The sequence below is a fragment of the Pelodiscus sinensis genome, chromosome 25 (assembly GCF_052426305.1).
Source record: "Pelodiscus sinensis isolate ZL-2025 chromosome 25, ASM5242630v1, whole genome shotgun sequence".
In the NCBI taxonomy this organism is placed as follows: Eukaryota; Metazoa; Chordata; order Testudines; family Trionychidae; genus Pelodiscus; species Pelodiscus sinensis.
This window is the reverse complement of record NC_143076.1, coordinates 1,865,234-1,888,985: the sequence shown is the minus strand read 5'-3', so window position 1 is coordinate 1,888,985 and position 23,752 is coordinate 1,865,234. Positions and strand designations below refer to the sequence as shown.

Below are 23,752 nucleotides of genomic sequence, written 5' to 3'. Positions count from 1 at the left end.
GTGGTACAGGGAGAATCAAATGACACCTAAGAAGAGATGGCCAGGTCCACCTTTGCCAGATGCTAAGCACTATGAAATAAAATTGAACACTCAGCAAGTGGAGCAAAAATGGTGGAAGCAGAATGCAAGCCCCAGTGCATTTGGCCAAGCCAGAAAAGATGGAACTCTGTGTTCATGGCTGTGGAGAGAATTCAGTACATACTGAATGAACAAGGAGAAGGGTCCATGAGAAATGTGTTCCCAGGACTCCAAATTAGTATGCAAGAAGCAGTTCTTCACTTTATGCTTTTCTTTTTGTTAAAAACACAAACCCTGATCATTCTGTATTTGTATTAACATTATGTATTGACTGTACGACAGGCTGAATCCAGCAGAGCTGGTTTTATTGACAGAATGCGCCATGGTTATGGGCCCAGTGGTGAAGGCACTAAATAGTATCCAAGCAGAGACAAGCACACTAATGGAATGGATGCTCTGTAAATTATACCAGCTTCAGGGTGTAGCTGAGTTCATTGTTTTTTAAGTTTATCCTGTACAGACTAATGGTCTGGTAGCACTTTATAGACAACAAAACATATAAATGGTATCAGGAGCTTTCGTGGGCACAGCCCACCTCTTCAGATGACTGGAGTTTTGAGTTTAGGATGTGCAGAGCCAAAATAAATAGGTCTGCACATCCTAAACTCAAAACTCTAGTCATCTGAAGAAGTGGGCTGTGCCCACGAAAGCTCATGATACCATCTATGACTGTGTCTAGATTGGCATGATTTTCCGGAAATGCTTTTAACGGAAAAGTTTTCTGTTAAAAGCATTTTTGGAACAGAACGTCTAGATTGGCACGGATGCTTTTCCGCAAAAGCATTTTTTGTGGAAAAGCATCAGTGCTAATCTAGATACACTTTTGCGCAAAAAAGCCCTGATCGCCATTTTCGCAATCGGGGCTTTTTTGCGCAAAACAGTACTGTGCTGTCTACACTGGCCCTCCTGCGCAAATAATTTGCAGAAGAATCAGACACAGTGGAAGAAGCAGCAGCAGCAGATGCAAAGAGCAGTGACAGCACTAGAAGAAGCAGCAGCAAAAGAAGAAACCAAAAAGGAAGTAGCAGCATCAATAGAAAAATGGAAACAGCAAGAGAAGAAGCAGAAGAAGAACAGAGGAAGGATCAACAGCAACAGAAAGAGCAGCAGGATAAGAAGGGAAGAAAAGAGGCAGAAGCAGAAGAGAAGAAACCTCAGCTGAAGTAGAAGCATCAGATCAGAAGAACAAGCAGCAGCAGAAGAAACATCAGAAGCAGCAGCAGAATAAAAGAGGCAGGAACAGCAGCAGAAGAAATTGCAGCAGGAGAAGCAGCGGAAACCAAAGCAACAGCAGCAGAACAACAATAATAAGTCTCAGCAGGAGAAGAGCAGAAGAAACAGGAAGTAGCAGCAGCAGGAAAAGAAACATAGAAGGAGCAGCAGATTTAAGCAGAAGAAGGAGACGCAGAAAAACAAGAAGCAGGAGAAGGAGCAGAAGAAACAGCAGCAGCGGTGCAAGAAGTAGCAGCATCAGAAGCAGATGAAAAGAAAAATCAGCAGCAACAGCAGAAGCCATCGACAGAAGAAGAAACAAGAGAGGAAAAAGCAAGCAGCAGCAATAGCAGAAACAAAAGAAGGAGCAGCAGGAGAAGGAGCAACAGAAGAACAAGCAGAAACAGCCGAAAGCAGCAGCACCCAAAGAAGTAAAAGCAGCAAAAAAACAAGCAGAGACAGAGAAGAAGCTGCAACTGAAGCAGTAGCAGCAGCAAGAACAGCCCAATCCCGCCTCCCCACCACGCCCGATTTACAGTTCGCGTTAAAGACAGATTCTAGCTCGGATGTCGGGCAGGGCAGCTCCTCCCCAATCCCACGGGCTGGGGGAGCTGCCAGTGTCTGTCTCCCCCCCGCTGCGCTTGCTCCCATGTTCCCCGTCCAGCCCCTCCCCCGCATCCTCTCTGCTTCCCTTCACCCCCCCCCCAGTGTCCCCCTGTCCCAGCTCTGCCCCCCCCAGCCCCAGAATTCTCCGCACGGCCCCTTCCACGCCCCCCTCCCTGCCCCGCCCCACTCAGGCTCCCCACGTGGGGACGCCCCTGGGGAAGGGCGCTCGCAGGGGGAGGCAGCGGTCGCCTGTACCGGGGGGGGGCTGCAAGGAGCGCCCGGCCCCTGGCTCCTAGCGCGAGGACTGTCTCTGGGGGGGGGGGGGGGCTGCAAGGAGCGCCCGGCCCCTGGGTCCTAGCGCGAGGACTGTCTCTGGGGGGGGGCTGCAAGGAGCGCCCGGCCCCTGGGTCCTAGCGCGAGGACTGTATCTGGGGGGGGGGGGGGGCTGCAAGGAGCGCCCGGCCCCTGGCTCCTAGCGCGAGGACTGTATCTGGGGGGGGGGGGCTGCAAGGAGCGCCCGGCCCCTGGCTCCTAGCGCGAGGACTGTATCTGGGGGGGGGGCTGCAAGGAGCGCCCGGCCCCTGGGTCCTAGCGCGAGGACTGTCTCTGGGGGGGGGCTGCAAGGAGCGCCCGGCCCCTGGGTCCTAGCGCGAGGACAGTCTCTGGGGGGGTTGCAAGGAGCGCCCGGCCCCTGGGTCCTAGCGCGAGGACTGTCTCTGGGGGGGGGCTGCAAGGAGCGCCCGGCCCCTGGGTCCTAGGCGAGGACTGTCTCTGGGGGGGGGCTGCAAGGAGCGCCCGGCCCCTGGGTCCTAGCGCGAGGACTGTATCTGGGGGGGGGGGCTGCAAGGAGCGCCCGGCCCCTGGCTCCTAGCGCGAGGACTGTCTCTGGGGGGGGGCTGCAAGGAGCGCCCGGCCCCTGGGTCCTAGCGCGAGGACTGTATCTGGGGCAGGGGCACGTGGCTTCCAGCCGGAGACTTTCCCAGGGGTCGCTGCGGCCTCGGCCCCTCCGGGCGGGGCGCTCCCGGGGCAGCTGCAAAGTGCCCCCCAGCCACACCCGGCTGCTCCCGGCCCGGGGCGGGCTCCGGCTGCGCGGGGCGGGGCCGCTGAGAATCGCAGCCCGGGCGGTTTGGGGAGAAATGTCCCGCCAGGGCCCTGGCCCCGTGTCCCCCGGACCCACGTGTGCAGGGACCCGCCTACAGATCCTCCCGCTGCCCCTATTGGCTGGTTGCAGAGCAGCGGGAGGCGGGGCCTGGCGTCACTGACTCGCTGCGCACGCGCAGTGTGGCCCCGCCCCGCCCCCCGTTCCTCCTCGCCCCAGCCGGGTTTCAGTGAGTCCCGCGTCTGACCCCTCCCCCCCCGTAACGAATTCTGAGGGAGCCGTTGGCGCCGTTGCTCGGTTCGCGGCTGCTTCTGAGAAGCGGGGGTCGGAGGGGTCGGAGGCGCTGAGGTGAGCGGGAGCCTGGGGGGCTCGGCGGGGAGACTGCGGGCTGGCTCGGGGGGCTGGGAGGGAGGCGGGTGCAGGGGAGTAGGAATGCGGGGGCCAGTGCCCAGGCGCGGGGCAGTGGGTTGCACGGGGGGGCGGGGTGAGTGGGGCTGTGCCCAGGCGCGGGGCAGTGGGTTGCACGGGGGGGCGGGGTTAGTGGGGCTGTGCCCAGGCGCGGGGCAGTGGGTTGCACGGGGGGCGGGGTGCGTGGGGCTGTGCCCAGGCGCGGGGCAGTGGGTTGCACGGGGGGGGGTGAATGGGGCTGTGCCCAGGCGCGAGGCAGTGGGTTGCACGGGGGGGGGGGTGGAATGGGGCTGTGCCCAGGCGCGGGGCAGTGGGTTGCACGGGGGGGGTGAATGGGGCTGTGCCCAGGCGCGGGGCAGTGGGTTGCACGGGGGGGGGGTGAGTGGGGCTGTGCCCAGGCGCGGGGCAGTGGGTTGCACGGGGGGGCAGGGTGAGTGGGGCTGTGCCCAGGCGCGGGGCAGTGGGTTGCACGGGGGGGCGGGGTGAGTGGGGCTGTGCCCAGGCGCGGGGCAGTGGGTTGCACGGGGGGGGGTGAGTGGGGCTGTGCCCAGGCGCGGGGCAGTGGGTTGCACGGGGGGGGGGGTGAATGGGGCTGTGCCCAGGCGCGGGGCAGTGGGTTGCACGGGGGGGGTGAGTGGGGCTGTGCCCAGGCGCGAGGCAGTGGGTTGCACGGGGGGGGCGGGGTGAGTGGGGCTGTGCCCAGGCGCGGGGCAGTGGGTTGCACGGGGGGGGGGGGGGGTGAGTGGGGCTGTGCCCAGGCGCGAGGCAGTGGGTTGCACGGGGGGGCGGGGTGAGTGGGGCTGTGCCCAGGCGCGGGGCAGTGGGTTGCACGGGGGGGGTGAGTGGGGCTGTGCCCAGGCGCGGGGCAGTGGGTTGCACGGGGGGGTGAATGGGGCTGTGCCCAGGCGCGGGGCAGTGGGTTGCACGGGGGGGGGGGGTGAGTGGGGCTGTGCCCAGGCGCGAGGCAGTGGGTTGCATGGGGGGGCGGGGTGAGTGGGGCTGTGCCCAGGCGCGGGGCAGTGGGTTGCCCGGGGGGGGGCGGGGTGAGTGGGGCTGTGCCCAGGCGCGAGGCAGTGGGTTGCACGGGGGGGGGTGAATGGGGCTGTGCCCAGGCGCGGGGCAGTGGGTTGCACGGGGGGGGGGGGTGAGTGGGGCTGTGCCCAGGCGCGGGGCAGTGGGTTGCACGGGGGGGGGGGTGAATGGGGCTGTGCCCAGGCGCGGGGCAGTGGGTTGCACGGGGGGGCGGGGTGAGTGGGGCTGTGCCCAGGCGCGAGGCAGTGGGTTGCACGGGGGGGGGGGGTGAATGGGGCTGTGCTCAGGTGCGAGGCAGTGGGTTGCACGGGGGGGGGGGGGTGAATGGGGCTGTGCCCAGGCGCGGGGCAGTGGGTTGCACGGGGGGGGCGGGGTGCATGGGGCTGTGCCCAGGCGCGGGGCAGTGGGTTGCACGGGGGGGGCGGGGTGCATGGGGCTGTGCCCAGGCGCGGGGCAGTGGGTTGCACGGGGGGGGGGGCGGGGTGCGTGGGGCTGTGCCCAGGCGCGGGGCAGTGGTGTTCCAGGGGGGTTGCAAGGTCCAGGAGTGGGTACAGAGATGGGTTTACAGGAGGGCTCTGGCGGGGATGGGGGGGCTTTTTTTGTAAATGTGGGCCACAAGGTGCGAATGCCCCCCCACCACATGGTCCCCCAAGTGACCAAGCCCCCCGTGGGCTGATTTCTGCCCCGCTCCACCAACAGCAAGACCCTGCCCCGACTGGCTGGAGCGCGCTTACTTGGCGGACTATGAGCCTTTGCCTCCCCCATCTGTACGGACCTCTGGGTTCCTTTTCTTTTACATAGGAGCATTCATCTCTTTCTTGTGATTTTTGATCCTCATGCACCAATCCCAAATTCTCATGGGCCGCACACTGAAACTGGGATTGGTCCTGCTTTGGGGCAGGGGTTTGGACTTGATGACCCCGAGGTCTCTTTCAGCTCTACGATTCTATGAAACTTGTCAGTCATTTTCTTTCCATCGTTGGGTTTTCTTCGTATGCCCAGGAATGCTAATCAGTGGAATGAATGATGTTGGGTTTTTTTTGTTATCTATCCAGTGGTATCTATGGGAATGTAGCTATTAAAAGTTAGGCTAGATGAGGGTGGGGAACCTGGAGGCTGAATGGGGACGGCCCTCAAGGTTCATGCCCCCCTCCCAAGCATTCGGGAGCCTTCACTGGAGCTCTAGCTTCCCTGCTGCCCCACCACAGAACTGGAGTACACAATCTATTACTCTGGGCCCATGTAGGCTGTGGTGTGTGAGGGGAATGTGAGCAGTGACTTTTTCCTTCTCGGGGGCCATGTCAGTGAGGTGGTTCTTTTTGTGACTTTTTGTTGTTCTTGTTTGGCTTTTTGCTTCTCGCTTTTGTGCAGCCCCTGACTGAATTTTTTTGTGGGTCAGCAGCCCCCAGCCCCAGAAAGGTTCTCCAGCCCTGTGCCGGGGCATACATTTTATACATATGCTTGTAGAACCATTTGATCTTTGTTTAGGGTAAAACGTAACCAATTTCCACCATGCCATTAATTGTCTCCCCCCTTCTGTAACATTTTCCCACAACAGTTTTCCTATTTCTAAAATTTCCTTGGATACCTTCCCGGATTATATGAACAATCAATTGCTGATTTATTTCCTGGGCCTTTGTACAGGCTAATCCTAAGGATGCATTTTCTTGTATTGATCCCATAGTTCCTGCTAACAGTAACATTTCCTTTTCCCCTGTGGTTGACATACTGGCAATATTCTAGAAAATTGTTGTCCCATCCCTAATTTTGATAAGCATGCACTGATAGGCTTTTCCACCTCTTGTATTTCAGCTGTGCTTGTTTGCCAATACCTCTGTAGTGGCATCTAGTATTCCAGCTCCTAGTGCAGTTCCACCCAAAATGGTTTCCAATACATGCTTTGGGGTTCTTTTTCTTATGGGTTTGACATGATAGCATAATTCTAGCCATGCTGCCCACCCCTAATAAAATGTAGATATGGGGCACAGTGAGCACCTTGGGCACACTTAACCCAGTACAGTCCAGCTCAATTTGATTTAGGGATTATATTAGTGACATAATGACTTTCTGATCCAGTTTTATTGCATGTGGTGCATTTAATGGGTGTGTCAAAGCAAATGCCTCACTCAGTTTACGCGGCTAAACAGCAAAGTGAGCCAAACGTGGTCCCAGCAAAGTCGGGCCCAGTAAGGCTGGCTAATATAATCAATCCTAGTATTTTATACCCTTAACCAAACAAGTCTGATGTCAGGGCAAGAAATCAAAGAACTTCAAAGAGGAATTATTATCAGCATAGAAAGAAACAGGTTAAAAGGGAGTTCGAGCTTCAGCTCAAAATAGTTCATTAACACATTCCAACAGCGCATCCCTCTGGTCTCTCCCCACCTCGGTGAAGGCCAGTTCACTCCCTCGTGCAGACACAAGAAACTGAAATGGCTTTTGTTATACAGAATGGCTTCTAGCTAAATATAAAATAGCTTCATCAACTCCCCCCTTTTAGCTTTTTAAAGGCTAACCATGAAACCGTTTTACATCTCCATTTTCATCAAAGCCTTTATATACATTTCTTGTTCCTCTCTCTGCTCATCATATTTTAACATCATTACTTCCACATTCCCTTTAGTGAGGGTCTGTCCCTTGTTTTCTAGAATACAAGAAATACAGCATTTGATTAGCAAGAAACAAAACAAAAATAAGCACAAAAGAATATAGCCAATACTAAAACTACACCTTGCAAAATCCAAGTTCCCACATGTCCAAACCAGCCTCCTAACCAATCCCAGAGGGTCCAGTCTTCCCCCTGCCTTAAGCGTTCCCATTGTTTAATGGGCCATTCATTTGAGTGTTGTTCAGTGGAACTGGAATCATTGGGGTGCCTCCTTCTGAATGTACAGGACTGTGAGCACATATCCAGCAACCTGTGGAATTAAATTCTTGGGAAACTTGGTTCATTAAAAGCATAAACACATTTGAACCATATAGGTTATAACTACTAGGTATTAAAAACAAGATTAAGCATAAGCTCAACATGAATTGTTTGTCCAGCCTCATGCTGGCTGTTCTTCAGGACTTTGTAGATTGCTTCACCTATCGCTGGCAGGTCCTTCTGGGCCGCAGCTGGTACCTTGGCCTCGGTCTTTCAGGACCGTCTACTTCAGGGCTTGGATTGCCGGTACCAAGCCTGGGCTGATCCCCGTCTGCTTCTGGACCTGGGTCTCCGGTACCAGGTCTGTGGTGCTCCTTGTTGGGGCCAACTTCTGTAGGGGCCAGGACAGGTTTGCAATGGGATGTGTGAATCCAGGTGGGCAATCCTTCGCACTTTACAGCAGTATGAGTGGTCAGAAGGACTTGGTAGGGACCCTTCCACCTGGGTTCTAGGGCAGTCTTTCGCTGGTGAACTTTCACGCAAACCCAGTCTCCTGGTTGTAGTTTATAGCACGGCTCAGTCGGGGCCTCTTGGAAGGCGTCCTTAACCTGTGAATGATAGGACTGTACACACCTCATAAGTTCCTGACAATACTTGACTATGCTTCCTTTAATGAGTATGGCATCAGCCAGGTTAATGTCTGGGCTGCTTAACAGTCTCATAGGTCGGCCACATGCAATCTCATGTGGACTGAGTCCAGTTTTCCGATTAGGAGTGGCTCTCATGCTCATTAGGGCAATCGGGAGTGCTTCTACCCATGTTAAACCAGAGTCCTCACATATCTTAGCAAGTTTGTTCTTTAAAATCCCGTTACGTCTCTCTACTGCTCCTGCGCTCTCCGGGTGTCGCGGGCAGTGCAGTGCTTGTCTGATAGAGTAGTACTTTGTCAGTTTTTGAACAATTTGTCCAGTTAAGTGGGTACCTCTATCACTGGAGATCACCAGGGGTATTCCCCATGATGGGATGTAATGATTTAGAAGTTTCTTAGCTACTGTGATGGCATTCGCTTTCCTGCAGGGATAAGCTTCTACCCATCCCGAAAACAAACAAACAATAACCAGCACATATTCAAAGGATTGACATTTAGGCAATTGAATAAAGTCCATTTGTAAATTCAGAAATGGTCCTAAAGGCGGAGGTCTGGTTGCCAGAACTGTCTTTACAGGTTTACCCACGTTGTGGGCTTGGCAGACAGGGCAAGCCAGACAGTAATCTTTTGCTGCTTGGGAGAATTTGGGAGCAAACCAATTTTGCTTTAGGATTGCCACCATCCCCCGTTTGCCAACGTGCGACAATCCATGGAGCACGGAGGCAAGGTGAGGTAGCAAGACCACTGGGGCAACAATGCGGCCGTCAGAGCTGCGCCACAAATGATCTGGGTGCAAGGTGCACCCTGCCAGTCTCCACTCCTGCTTTTCTGATTCTGGGGCTTGGTCCTGCAGGAGGGCCGGTTCTGACAGAGATGGCAAAGGAGCTGGCAGTGGTGGGAAAGAAGGGTACAATGCTTCAGCCCGAGGAGGACATAGGGCGGCTGCCTTAGCAGCCCGATCGGCCATGTCATTTCCTAATGCAACTTCATTAGAGGAAGAGGAATGACCTACACACTTAACAATAGCAAGAGCCGAAGGTAAAAGTACTGCATCAAGTAAAGCGGCTACATAAGGCCCATTCTTTATAGAGTGGCCAGAGGAAGTAAGGAAACCTCGCTGCTTCCAGAGCGTACCAAAATCATGAACTACGCCAAAAGCATACCGGGAGTCAGTGTAGATAGTAGCAGACGCTCCTGCGGCAATGTGACAAGCCCTTGTTAGAGCTATTAATTCCGCTACCTGTGCGGAAGAAACAGCAGGTAGAGGAGCAGATTCTATGACATCCCAGACAGAACAAACTGCATAGCCTGCTACTAAAACTCCACTAGAATTATAAAAGCAAGAACCGTCTGTATACAGTATAAAATCAGGGTTATCTAAAGGCATTTCAAACAGGTCTGGTCTTGGAGAGGTGACGGCTTGCACAACTTGCAAACAGTCATGAGGCTCCTTCTCATGGGGTGCAGGGAGCAGTGTAGCGGGATTTAAAGAGTCACAGCGAATTACAGAGACCTTGGGAGAAGCAAAGAGAAGCCGTTCATATTTAACAAGACGGGCATTAGAAAGGTGCTGGGTTTTCCCTTTTAAAAGTAATGCTGACACCGAATGAGGAACAGCCAGTGTTAATGGAGATTGTAAAACCAAAGGTTCTGCTTGCTCTAAAATCCGTGCTGCTGCCGCAATTGCACGGAGGCACGGTGGAAATGAGGCCGCAACGGGGTCAAGATAGGTGCTGTAATAAGCAAGAGGGCGGTATTTATCACCATGTTTCTGCACTAGTACACCTAAAGCACATCCTTCTTTTTCATGACAGAACAAAGTGAAATGACGGGAGTAATCGGGCAAGCCCAGAGCTGGAGCAGGAGCTAGTGTTTGTTTCAAAGACGAGAAAGCAGTGTCTTGCTGAGATCCCCACGGTATAGGGGAAGGGGTTGCATTACGGGTGAGCTCCTGGAGCAGTTTGGCTAGGTGAGAAAAGTTAGGAATCCATTGTCTGCAGTAGCCAGCCATACCGAGGAAAGAGCGGACTTGGGAGGGGGTAGTGGGTTTAGGGGCAGAAAGGATTGCCTGGATTCTATCAGCAGAGAGGTGACGGCTCCCTGCCAAGAGGTCATGGCCCAAATACCGAACCGTGGGCTTGCAGAGCTGAAGTTTTTGTTTAGACACTTTATGACCCTTATTAGCTAAAGCAGTGAGAAGTACAACAGAATCTAATCTGCAGGCCTCAAGGGAAGCGCTACAAAGAAGCAAATCATCTACATATTGAATAAGAGTAGAGCCAGAAGGGAATGTAATGTCAGAGAGATCCTGCCGTAGAATTTGTGAAAAGTAGGTGGGAGAATCTCTAAACCCTTGTGGCAGAACGGTCCAACAGTATTGCTGTCCTTTATAAGTAAAAGCAGTAAGATATTGGCAATCAGGGTGGAGGGGAACACTGAAAAAGGCGGAGGAGAGATCAACGACAGTAAAATGGGTGGAATCAGGTGGGATAGAGGAGAGAATAGTGGTCGGGTTAGGCACAACAGGAAATTGAGAAATGACAATAGCGTTAATAGCTCAAAGGTCCTGGACGAAACGATAGGTGTCCCTTCCTGGTTTCTTTATAGGCAGTATAGGAGTATTACACTCACTTGTACAGCGAACAAGAACACCTTGTGCCAAGAGATCAGAAATAACAGGCTGAATTCCTGCCTCAGCTGCAGGATTCAATGGATATTGGGTAATTCGGGGCAGACGCTTAGTTTTGTCAACAGAAATGTAAACGGGATCCACTGATATCCTGCCTACTTCGTTTGGGGTGGTGGCCCACAAACAGTTGGGGACCTGGGACAAAAGATCAGCATCCGAATCAGGAATTAAGGGAAATAGTTCAGTGTCAGGACCCTGCAGCAGGTCCTCCACCTCCTGTCGGGTCTGTGCAGGCACTTCAAGATAAACCCCATCAGGAGTACAGAAAATAGTGCAACGTAATCTGCACAATAAATCTCTTCCTAATAGATTCACAGGGGAAGTAGGACTTAGGAGAAAGGAATGATGCTCAGAAATAGGTCCTAGTACAAGAGACACGGGTTTAGAAACAGGGTGAGGCACGACTTGATTAGAAATACCAACTGCATTAACAACCTGGTTAGAAATAGGAATAGAGAAAGAAGACGCTTGGAGAGTGGACCTGCTAGCACCTGTGTCCACTAAAACCTGGGTGTTTTGTCCAGCAACTTGGCAAGTGAGGGTGCTGTCAGAATTCAGGGGAATAAGCGGAGATAAAAGGGTGAAGTTGCAATCCTCCTCTGGGCACCCCTATTGACTCTCAGCCGTTGCTAAAGTAAACTGACCCTGCGGGGGTCTGAAAGCTACAGGCTCTGGCTGCATGGGGCGGTTTGGGCACTGACTTTTCCAGTGTCCTGGCTGTTTGCAATAGTGACAAGTGTTTGCATTTATCCTGGGGTTGCCATGGCCAGCAGAATTTCCAGACCAGGGTGAGCCCCGGGACTGTCGTTCTATGGGACACCCCCGACCCCTGCCTGTTTTAGTAGGCAGTGATTGCAGAACCATAAGCTTAGGTTCTTTGTCCTGCTTAGCCTTTATACACTGTCTGCAGTGGTTTGCCACTGTCAGAAGCTCCTCTAAGGGTTTAGTTTCCCAGCCAATGGTTATCTGTTTTAACAGGGTCTGGATAGCTGGATCCAGTCCAGTAACAAAAGCGGCACCCAGCGCTTGCTTGGCAGTGTCAGCTGGGTTTTCAATGCCAGAGTGCCTTTCAAACACTTTAGTAAGCCTTTCTAAATAGGCACCTGGTGATTCATTTTCTTCCTGTTTGCAGGTGCTAATTTTAGCCCAATTCGGAAGTTTGGGAAAGACTTGAAGGATACTATCAAGCAGTCCATTTCTAGCTCGGGTGAGAGCCTCTTTATTAGCTGCTAAATCTGGGTCTCCTGAAATAGGTCCAGGTGGCCAGCCTGCCTTCTTTAAAATCTTTTTACGCTTATCATCAGGGAGAATCACCCTCAAAAGCAGATCGAGGTCTTGCCAGTTAGGATCATAAGACCGTATTACTAGTGCCAGTTCTGCTTTAAATTTTACCGGGTCCTCTTCTACTGAGGGAAAATCTTTGGCCATGGCGTGTAATTCGGTTTTGGTCCATGGTTGTTAAACCTGCATACGCCCTCCTTGTGGGTTTGGGACTTCCCGTAAAGGATAAGCGGCGACGGGGCTATTATTCCCCGTCTCAATACGTGCCACTGATCGTTGTCCCTTAGGAGTTGCTGGCTGGAGGAGAATAGTGCTTCCCCCAAAAATCTTATATGTAATCGGGAACACTCCAGTTCCTGGTTTTTCCTTCTCAGTCACAGCCTGGCTTCCTGAAGCTACTTGGGGCTCGGGAGCTGGAGGTGGGGCTGGGAATGGCGGGGGATTCCACTCGGGGCACAGGACATCATTCATGTCATCCTGTGAATCGGGGTTTGGGAGACAAGGATACAATTGCCCAACAGGTGGTGCACTAGGCTTAGTTATCACTGCTTTTGATTGAGTGCCAGCCTCTTTCAGCAGTTTAATCTGTGTTTGCAGTTTTTCCTGAGTATCTTTAAAGCTTCTTAATTGAGATTCTTTCTGCCTTTTAAAAGTTTCTTCATACCATGGTAGATAGGCAGACCATTGCAGATCGGGAGTTTTCGCTCCACGACCCTCAAGAACCTCCCTTAAATGTAAAATTTTAGTTACATCAAAACTCCCTTTCAATGGGAATTGCAATTTTGGGTCATTTTGAGTATACAAATTCCACTTATCCAGTAACTTGCAAGTATTTTTCCCATAGTGGGTATACATAAAGAAAGCCAGACTGTCCTTAGAAGGCACTGGAATTCCTGTAGACTGACCTATCCCCATTTTCTGCGTGATTTGTGAGGGGATCAGCTGGGCTGGGCTGAGGGGGAGGCACATGTCAGGGACTTTAATTCGGACGGCCTTCATTCGTTGTCTGACCTCAAAGAGACAGGCAATACTAGCAAGATCGAATCACAAGCTCTTTATTGAATAGTGCGCACTACAATAGAAAGCGGCCCGTCTCCTAAGTGAACCAGCCATGATTTCGGTAACAATAAGATTATATAGACAGTTCCGTCGCATCATAAAACATTTGCCCAAGCATCTCAGCCTCTCCTTTAATTAGTTAGAAGCTTCTAGTGTTAATGCGTATACTTCATGGCCTTAAGCAATTCATAATACGTCAACAGCTTTCTTATCAGCCCAGAAGGCAAGTACCAAACAAGGAGACAGGGAGTTAAAACAACAGAGGGCAGAGACAGTTCGTTAAGATCAGGGTGAGAACAGAAACAGGGAGTTACTTTATCAGTTCTCAAACTAGCTGTTCCCATCACAACCGGTATAGGAATGCAGCCTTTCACTTATTTTACTTCTGCAACTCAAGCAAGTATGTAGGGAGCGCCTCCTTGCTTGAACTATGTCTCTAGTTCTGCTCAGGGACTACCCAGAAACCTTTGTTAACCTCTTTCCTTGATCTGTCTTAACATAACTTCACTGGGCTCAATTCTCTAGGGCCTAACACACAGAAACCTGAGCATGGAGCTCAGCTGGCCTGTGAACATGTCACTCTACTCCCAGCCTGCTTCTGCACCCTGCCTCCTACTCAGTCCTTGCAACTTCTCCCCCTTCTGCACCCCCCCATCCATCCCTATCTCACTCATTGACAGCCTTATCACACTTACTGAACCCCTCATTTTTGTCCCCACCTTAGGGCCTAAGGGTGTCCATAAATTCACCAGAAAAGAAAATTGTTCTATGGGAAGCCCTGAACCTCAGTCCTCCCTGTCCCTTCCCCTCACCTAGGGAATCACTGGAGGAATGAAGAGTCTGAATTGGGGGGGCCACATCAGTGAGGTTGGGAGGAGTTTTTTGTTCTCACTTGTGTGGTCCCCAGCTGATTTTTCTGTGGCTCAGAAAAGATTGCCTACCCTTGCCATTAATAGAGAAAACATTGAAACCTTTTGTGTTGGACATGAATTAATACTTTATTTTATTTAAAATGAAGTTTAATATAGGCATTTGTCCCTTTGAATCACATGGATGCGTTGTTTAAAGGGACAGCCGCCAAACAGCTGATGCATGGATTAGCTGTGTCGTGGCTGCCCATTTGATCCACTCAGCTCTGCGATTTGAAAGGGGCAGCAGCGGGGAGCCCAGGGGCAGCTGGAGACTCCCTAACTGACCTCAGGCTTCCCGGGAAATGCCGTAGGGAGCCCAGGATCAGCTGGAGGGTCCTCTTCTGATCCCAAGTTCCATGGCTTTGCAATGCTGGGGACTCTAGTGCATTTCAAAAAAGGCACCCGTGTGCGTCCCGGAGTCAGCAGAACTTCCTGCTGGCCCTGGGCTGTACACGGAGTTCCATTGACTAGTTGGCTAGTCAGTTAACCGCATTTTAATATTCTTAGTTAGGTCACACTGGCTCCCAGTCCCCTGTGACAAGCCCTTCTCCACAGCAAGTTGGATTCCCCACAGAGAGAGGCTGATCTTGACACTGGCACAGTCCCTGTTTGTGGGGCACCACATTCCTCACAAACAGGCTGCTCCAGACAAGAGCAACCCCTGTCGGTCTGGGACTTACCCGCACTGTGGCTCTTCATTTACATGGTGTATTAGGAGTTACCCAGGCAGGCAGCCCAATTCAGTTCTGGCTCATGCGGGGTTCAAGAGCTCAGACACCATCTCCACCAGGCAGGTATCTGATGATACAGAGGCAGAAGCACAGGATGACAGGCAGCTGGTCTGTGAGGGGAGTTGATTTTTAAACTGGCTCCCCTTTTGGACCAGCTTTCACTTGGCACCCCTCGCAAAGTGGCAGTGGCCCCCTTGGGAATAGGGCCAGAGTGTACTGGCTGACAGTCCTGCCCCAAGGGACTATAGAATAGTCAAGTAGCCGAAAAGAATGTATGTAGTTACTTGACTATTCAATTAACCAATCACTAACTCCTCTATCCCAGGCTGTATCTTGCCCAGCCCGGCTCTTCGGACTCAGAATTTAAAAGGGAAATAGCCACAGGCAGCCACTCTCTGCACTGTCCCCCCCAACAAACAGCACCTAATTTAACCTGTATGTTAAAAACAATCTCATCATTTGCAGGGTCTGACCCAACAGGGCTGATCTGGTGCTGCTCTGATTTCTGCTCAGGATTTAGTGTCAGACCAGAGACACTGCTGCCCAATCCTAACAAGGAGCTGAGCTGGGGGTTAGTTCAGAGTAGATGCGAGTTCAGTGACAGTTGGTGTTTGGTGTCCATTCTAGTGCAACTAGATGGTTCAGTTCCCAGCAGTGCCCCGGGATGTAGGGAGAGGGATTGGGAGTGGGCTCTGGGACTGGCTACAGTGGGGGACTGAATTTGGAGTGTGGAGCCTGCATCATAGACTTTAAGGTCAGAAGGGACCATTATGATCATCTAGTCTGACCTCCTGCACAGTGCAGGCCACAGAATCTCGCCCACCCCTCAGTTACCAGGTGGATGTAGGATGGACTGAGAAGAGCCATAACTTTTTTCTAACTTCAGATCAGTTTAAAAACCCTGATTCTCTGGTCTGGCTCAGTTCTGGTGAGTCCAGCTGTGCCAATGGAATCTGCAGCTACTGAGCTGTCCCTGGGAGCTTCAGGGCAGCCCAGGGGCTCAGGCATGTGGGGAAAGGGCCCCTGCTTGTTGCGCAGGCAGAGGAGGCTGGTGTCTGTCTCTACTCGGGTTACAGGGCCCTAGAGCAGGTGAGTTTCCTGGGTCAGATGCTGCTGCCGCTGATGACATGATCTGGGAGTCCAGACTGAGCAATGGGTCTGTAGCAGGGAACTGTTCATTGCACCCCTCTGTGCCCACCCCGGGTGGGGATGTTCCTCAATGCCTGTTACTTGCCCTGTAGGGCAGCCCCAGGCTCTGCTGGCATCAGCTCCCGGTGACCGGGAGAGAACTGGGGGACAAAACTTGGGAGGGGCAGGAAAGTGACTCAGCCAGGAAAGTGACTCAGCCAAACCAGCCTCTTCCAGCCTGAGTTTGTACCAGAGGGGAGGAGGGTCCCTGTGTGTCTGCGGGTCCCAGAGCTGCTGCCTTAGTGGCACAGCCAGGCTCCCACTGAAGAGCAAACATGCATGGGCACCGGGCAGGCACCAGCGCTCCCAGCGGATGGGAGAGGGCAGGAGTCAGGAAGGGGACTGGGGAGACCAGAAGGGGCAGCAGTGCAGGAAGTTGGGAGAGAGGTTCCCAGACCTCCAACCTGCCCAGACCCATTTACTGCCTCACCCTGGGCAAATTGACTGTCCTGGCAGCAAGAGGCAGGGAAGGAAAAGCCAGTTCCTGCCCTCCCAGCCCCCATGTGATGCATTGGGGTGGGGGGCTTGCTGGCCTCAAGGACAAGGTTGGGGGATCCCCCAGAGGGGCAGGTTTGGAACTTCTGCTCTTTTCTAGTGTCTGTCTCAGAGACTCTATCCCAGAGAGGGTGTTACAGTGCCTCGTGGGTGACCCCTGGTGGGAGGGGCCAGGTCTGTGTTGTCACCTCACTGAAGTGTGTCAGCACAGTGGGGCCTAGAGCATCTGTCTGTAGGGAGGGAGCCTGGGAAACTGGGGTGTGAAATGTTTCCAGCCCCCTTTGGAAACCTCCCCAGTCGCCCCTCTCTCCCTGACAGGCTGAAGAATTACGTCTCTTCTTTGCTCTGGATTGTCCCATCTTGCAGGAGGCAGGGCAGGGAAATGGCTGTGGTGGAGCTGGCTCAGGTAGGGGATTGTGTGGGGAGCTGCAGGGGGGGCTATTGCAGAGAGGGGGGGGGCAGGGAATACACAGGGTGAGCCAGGGAGGGGACAGAGTGGGTAAACTTGCTGGGGCTTGCTCAGCCTAGGGCCTGATGGTCTGAACAGGCCCATTGGGAGGAGGGTGAACACTCTCCTGTTTCTGAAAGAGGAAACCCCATGGACAGGGCTGGGACAATTGGTGAGAGTCTCCATTGTTCCATCAATGGCTACTAGCCAGGCTGGGCAGGGAGGGTGTCTGGAGCCTCTGTTTGCCAGATGCTGGGAATGGGCACCGGGGTGGATCACTTGGTGGTTCCCTGTTCTGTTCATTCCCTCTGGGGCACCTGCATTGACCACTGTGGGCAGACAGGACACTGGGCTGGAGGGGCCTTTGGTCTGACCCAGCCTGGCCATTCCTGTTGCTGTTTCTCATACTTGAGACAGAGCTCAATAGCCAGAGGCTGCCATGAAATGGGAAGGGGCTGGGATTCCTGTCCCTGTGGCCTGTGCCGAGCTCTGCTCCCACCTCAACCTGTGGCTGGAAGGGGGTAACTGAGAAGACACTGCCCTGATCCATCTGGGAGACACAAGGAGCTCTCCCCTCTCTCTCCCTGGAGCCTCCTGGCCTCTCTGGGCAGAGTGGGGTGGGATTCTGCTCCTCGGGCCCCCTCCATTGTGACGGGTGTGGCTGCGGCTGGGGTGTCAGGCACTGAGTGGGAGTTCCCTATTTCAGGTGCCAGTGACCTTCGAGGAGCTGTCTGTGTATTTCACCGTGGGGCAGGGGGCGCTGCTGAGCCCCGCGCAGAGAGACCTCTATGAGGACGTCATGCAGGAGAACTATGAGACAGTGGCCTCGCTGGGTAAGGATTCCTGCGCCCTCAGCTAGCAAAGCCCTGGGGCCGGCGTTTCTGCATCGAGTCAGGTTCTTCCTTGGTCAGTTAGGCTACGTCTACACTGCACTCAAAACTCAAAATAAGAGTTTGTTTTGAGTTTATTTCAAAATAAAGTGCTATTTAGAGTCATCCTTTAACCCTCCTGGAATGAGGGTTACTGGGATACCGAACTAGTGCACCTATTCTTTTGAAAAATAGTTTGAAATAACAGATGGCTTGTGAAGATTGGGAGCTATTTCAGGATACCTGTGGTATCCTGAAATAGCACTGTAGGGTAAATATACCCTTAGATTAGAGGGACGTGGGGCCTACAGCCCCCACGTGAGAGACACTTTCATCCCCATGCCCCCTTCTGAGGAACAGGGCAGTCAGACACCTAACGAAATGGTAATTCATCCTCCTCTCCCCAGCTTTCAGGGGCCAGAACCAAAGTACTGTCCTGCCTGTTATTTCTCCTGCACACACCGATCATCTGCCTTCATGGGTCTGGCTCCATCTGTGGAGGCATCTGGGCTGCACAGATTTAGAAATTGCCCAGAATTCAACCCCAAGGCTGTGTGTGAGTCAGCTAGTGCTCCAGAGCCCACCAATGATTTATAGTCCTAGGGGGCATGTCTACACAGCAGAGTTATTTCATAATATCAGACTGCTTCTTCCAACTTCTGTAACCCTCATTCTGTGAAGAATAACAACTCCTCCCAAATAGCTATTTCGTAATAAGGCGTGTGTAGATGCTCCACTTCTGTTATTTTGAAATAGCCCCTCCCCAGGCCCATTCAAAGTTATTCTTCCAGGAGCTCTTTATAGAGAAAGCTTGTCTACATTAAGGAAGCCTGCCTCAGACTCATTTTGAGGTTTCTTTGCAGCGTAGACGTGCTATTTCGAAATAAGTGACTTTGGAATAACTCTTCTGGAATAGCTCATTCCAAATTAACTGTGCAGTGTAGATGTAGCCCTAGTGAGGGCATGACAACACCTTCTGTCCCCCAGGAGTGGGGAGTCACAGGCTCTGCACCCCCATCTGCAGCCAGACATGACTCTCAGCCGGAAGGTAAAACAAAATATTTATTACTCCACGGGGACACAGCGTAGAACAGACTTGTTAGCACAGGAACCAGGAGTAATCAGTACAAACCATCTTGGGGAGACGGGAACCCAGAGTCAAGGGTCCTGCTTCCATCTCTGCCCCCAAGCCAGCAAGACACTTCCACCTTCCACAGCTCATTCCTGACTGCAGCCAACCCCAACTCCAAACTTTCTCCAGTTTCCCAGGAAAAAGGTGTCGCTTGGTCCCATTATGAACATGCTGGCCTAAGCATCCTCCCTCAGCAAGTCACCCTTCCCCCCCAATTCCCATCCCCATCGAGATAGCTGTGCAGAGGTCAGGGAAACTGAGGCACACCCACATGGGTTTACTACAGGACAGTACAAATCACATGCAACACAAGAAAGCAAACACAGTGAATACAATCCTAGCATTGTCACATCCCCACTCCATTCTGCCCCAGAAGTCTGCTGCTCTCAAGATGTCTGAGTTACCCAGTCCCATGTAGGACGAGATTGAGATCAGGGAATGTTCCTTGTGATGCATACTCTGCGCAGACTCTATGTGCCTTCACCTTGTCTGATCTCACCCCTTTCAGGATTCTCCATTCTCAAACCTGACCTGATCGCTCAGCTGGAACGAGGGGAAGAGCTGTGGGTCCCAGATCTCCAGCCCTTCAAAGAAATGGAGATCCTGAGAGGCACCCACACAGGTGAGGAGTCAGGGAAACTGACACAGAAACCATCCAGTGAGTACAGGAAAAATCTGGGACTCCCAAAAATGAGCAGTGAGTGAGAGCCCTCACTTCCGCTCCATGTCTCCCATGTAGGGTTGCAGGAATCATCCGGGCAAATAGCTGTCAGGGGTCCCCAGCCATCCTGTTAGTTGTCAGCGGTTTCCTCCCTTCATTTCCTTCCCTGGGAGTGTTTGGGTGGGGTGTGGAGAAAGAATGCAATGTCTCAGTTTCCCGAACTATTACTGTGCTGTGCTTTCTGTCTTAGGGATGTGAAGGACTAGTCTGAAAAGCAAATGCCTATTGGATCATCAACAGACTAGTCACTTCCCCCGCCCCTTGTTGCCTCTGTCACAAGGCAGGGAGAGTGGGGGTACTTCAAAGTGGTAGTACCACTTGAAGTCTGGGGCCAGACCCTGGGCTCCACACGGTCCTGCTGCTTTGAAACGCTGCTTGCAGCCCAGGACTAGCTGGGGTGTCTCCAGGCTGCACGTGGCATTTCAAAGGGGTGGTACCGCGTGGAGCCTGGGATCAGCTAGGGGCTCCCATCTGACCCCATGCTCCTTGCAGTACTGCTGCTTTCAGATGCTGCATGGAGCCCGGCACAAGGCTTCTTGTAGCATTTCAAAGTGGCAGCACCATGTGGAGCCCGGGGTCAGTGGAGGAGTCCCAAGCTGACACTGGACTCCGCTTTTAAACCCCAAGACTAGGTCTGATCATTCCAGTGTTTGGAAGGGGCTGGATCTACAGTATTTCACTGCATCGAGTTCCACTTAGCTGGTGAATCCATCTTATCTCAAGCAGCGAAGAGCTGCCTTGTCCAGTCCCTGGGCAACATTGTGCCATTCTGATCGCAGCCCTGGGAAGAAGCCCTGAAATTTCCCATCCTAGGGGTTAGATCAGTGGTCTCCAACCTTTTTAAACACAAGATCACTTTTTAAATGTAAGTGCAATGTAAGATCTACCTCAAACCCAGATGCCCTGTCCTGCTTCCTTCCTGTCACTTCTTTGAGGCCCTGATGCTGATCCACCCCTTTTCTGAGGCCTTACCCTGCTCACTCCATGCTCCTTCCTCCCCCATTCTCACACTTTCACCAGGCTTGATAGGGGATTGGGGTGCAGGCTTTGCTCTTGGGCCATGGGGTTTGGAGTATGGGAGGGGCTCTAGGCTTAGCCCAGGGCAGGGGATTGGGGCCCAGGAGGAGTTTCAGGGTGCTAGCTGTGGGAAGGAGTTTGGGTGCAGGGGGACTTAAATCTGGGATAGGAGGTTAGGTGCAGGACGAGGTTCAGGGCTGGGACAGGGGTTCAGGAAGCAGGCTCTGGCTGGGCACCATTTAACTGAGATGGCTTCCGGGTGGTGAAGCAGTGGGGTTAAGGCAGACTTGCTCCTGCCCTGGCCCTGAACCACTCCTAAAAGCAGCTGTCATGTACAGCACTAGCTGCATGGCACCGTGTGCGGCCCCTCATCTACAGGCACTGAGCCCACAGCTTCTACTGGCCACGATACCCCATTATTGATCAATGGGAGCTGCAGGAGTGGTGTCTGCAAGCAAGGACAATATGTGGAGACCCCCTGCTTTGCCTTGCTCAGGGGCTGCAGGGACATGCCAGCCTCTTCCAGGAGCAGCAATTGCCATAGGGATAATGACTCCAGCCATGACAGGTTAGAACTCACTACTCAACTAATTAAATTTAAGTGTAAGAGAGAAATGAAAGTTATGAAACGCACAGACCAGTCAGAAACCAAAACTAACCCACTTTGCAAGCAGTAACAGAAGTAACAACAAGCCACCACGTACCTGTTGGGTCGGGAGATGTGAGTGAAGGACAGAATGACAGACACATACAGTGGCTGCATCTAGACTGGCAAGTTTTTACGCAAAAGCAGATGCTTTTGCGGAAGAACTTGCCAGCTATCTACACTGGCCGCTTGAATTTGCGCAAGAACACTGACGAGCTAATGTAAGATTGTCAGTGTTCTTGCGCAAATACTATGCTGCTCCCGCTCGGGAAAAAGCCCTCTTGCGCAAATGCTTCTGTGCAAGAGGGCCAGTGTAGACAGCTAAAAACTGTTTTGCGCAAAAAAGCCCCAATGGCGATTGGGGCTTTCTTACGTAAAACTGCATCTAGATTGGCATGGACGCTTTTCCGCAAAAAGTGCTTTTGCACAAAAGCGTCCGTGCCAATCTAGATGCTCTTTTCTGCAAATGCTTTTAATGGAAAAACTTTTCCGTTAAAAGCATTTGCGGAAAATCATGCCAGTCTAGATGTAGTCAGTGTGTGTGACAGAGACTTGCATTGCCAAGCTCCCTCTATCCCCTTCTCTGTGTGGAGATAGGGTACAGCAGTGGGAGAGGAGGGACACCCTGACATCAGCACCCCCTCCCCTCCCTCTCACACTCTGCACAGCAAGCAGGAAGCTCCCATGGGGGTAGCTCCAAAGCAGAGTGCAGGAGCAGCATGACAGCAGGTGGAGAGGCAACTGAAGTGCCAACTCTTGATAGCTTCCTGGCCCAACCAGTCAGGATTACCGGTCAGGCTCTAAGATCTACTGGTAGACCCCGATCCACTGTTTGCTGACCACTGGGTTAGATTAAACTCTTGCTGAAGACACAGCTGTGTTTAATCTGCTGTAGGCTGCTTTTTTAATAGCACTGTTGTTTTTTGTCTGTTTACACATGAACATAGTCACATTCTCTTGTTTCTGCATCGTCTTCTAGAAATGTGTACCATAGTAAACAGTCTATTTTCCATTTTTAGATTACTATCTAAGATGGAGAAAAATAACTCAAAGTGAAAACAATTGCTATGTAAAATATCAAAAAGGAAGTAACTACTGAAGGCAAGGAAAGTCATTGGAAGGGAGCTGAAGTATTCCCTTTTATTTCTAGCATGCAGCAAAACTGTAACTGGAAATTGACAAAGCAAAAATCCATAACAATATCCAGTTAAAATCCACTATCAATCATTATATCAGTAAAGAGAAATATTTTCCCAGACTTATTTAATTTGGAGACATGTGAAATATTGTCCAGCACTGTATATTGGCTACAGAAAATTTAGGGTTTAAAATACGTTTCTGGTGATAAATTTTCACAAAATAGATTTTGGTGTAGGCACAGAAACTGATTTTCACCATTTTAACCTAATTTCCATATGCACTCAGATTAATAGTTTGATAACAGTTCCAAGTTGTCTAGTTTTAAATCATTTCCCAAGAGATGTAGGAGACAAAATGATCCAGTTGGACATGCTCTAACACATTGGTGTATGAGCAGATGGAAGAGAAGTGTCTATAAAGTAGGAATTCAAAGGGGGCATTTCCCCAGAACCCGGGATCAGCTGGGGAGAGCACTTCCCTGGGTTCCACAGCAGCTACTCCTTTGAAACACCAGAGGTGACATTTTAAACGGGCAGCCATAGAGCAGATGGAAGAGAAGAGTCTATAAAACATCTTATTTTTAAAGAAGTGTGGGTTTATTTATTTTACTGCCATTAAATGTGTCAATGTACAATCAACACTCAAGGTGACTCAGATTTTCAGGCATTTTGGCACCCCTCCAAGATTTCTCCACCTCACTGGGACCAAAAATCTTTGGATTTCTGATAGATTTTTTTACCTGTTGCTAACAGCTCTCTACAACTCTTCCAACAAAGAAATTTAACTCACTGTTTTCTTTTTAATATTGGTTGGGGTGGGAGGGTGTTTGTTTTTGTAAATACTCACAGTAGAACAGGTGCAAGAGAAGCATAATCACATTTTCTTGCTGATAGCCTGATCCAAAAACCTGTTGAAAAGGTCTGTCAAGCAGCCAAAATGCTACCAAAAGCCAAAAATGTAGTAAGAAAATATCCCAGCACTGAGACGGGGGTAACATGAGTCTGCGGCTCTTCAGTTGTACTCCAAAGTCTGTCTCTGTACTCTCGGCCTGGTAACAAAACTGCCCCGCTTCTGCTCCCTTCTCCCCGCCCCGTAGCGCATGTCTCAGATGAGGTATCCTGAGCAGGCGGGAGTGAAATGAGTAGCTGCAGGGCTCAGTCTGACATGCTGGGTGGGAAATGCTTATGCCAGTGACAAGTGACACAAGCTGCAGGAGGGATGGGGCTGCACGAAGGGCCTGGACAATTCCTGCAACAGCAAATCGGGGAAACGAGTGTTTCCGGCCCCACCCTTTGTTACTGGCTCTGCATCCTAGTGTGTGAGCAACACCCTGATCTCAGGGGCACTGTTGAGGAGGGGGAGGGCTCACCCCCACAGTGGTGCACAATAGTGGTAAGTGTGCACACACACAACTCGCTCTGCTCACTGATGGAAAATCTGGGTGAGGCCCTACCACTCAGGTCCACCTGCCCCAC

The 23,752-nt window shown here is 52.1% G+C and overlaps 1 protein-coding gene across 1 annotated transcript in view; it reads left to right on the top strand.

Annotated features, from left to right (window-relative positions):
* The first annotated feature begins 4,928 nt into the window (after window positions 1-4,928).
* The window catches only part of LOC102449828 (uncharacterized), a 33,856-nt gene continuing 15,032 nt past the window's right edge, over window positions 4,929-23,752 (top strand). Inside the window, exons 1-3 of the mRNA XM_089773351.1 lie at window positions 4,929-16,710; window positions 17,459-17,585; window positions 19,262-19,375. Of these exons, the coding sequence (XP_089629477.1) occupies window positions 16,570-16,710; window positions 17,459-17,585; window positions 19,262-19,375 (382 nt within the window). The 5' untranslated portion in view covers window positions 4,929-16,569. The remainder of the gene's footprint in view (window positions 16,711-17,458; window positions 17,586-19,261; window positions 19,376-23,752) is intronic.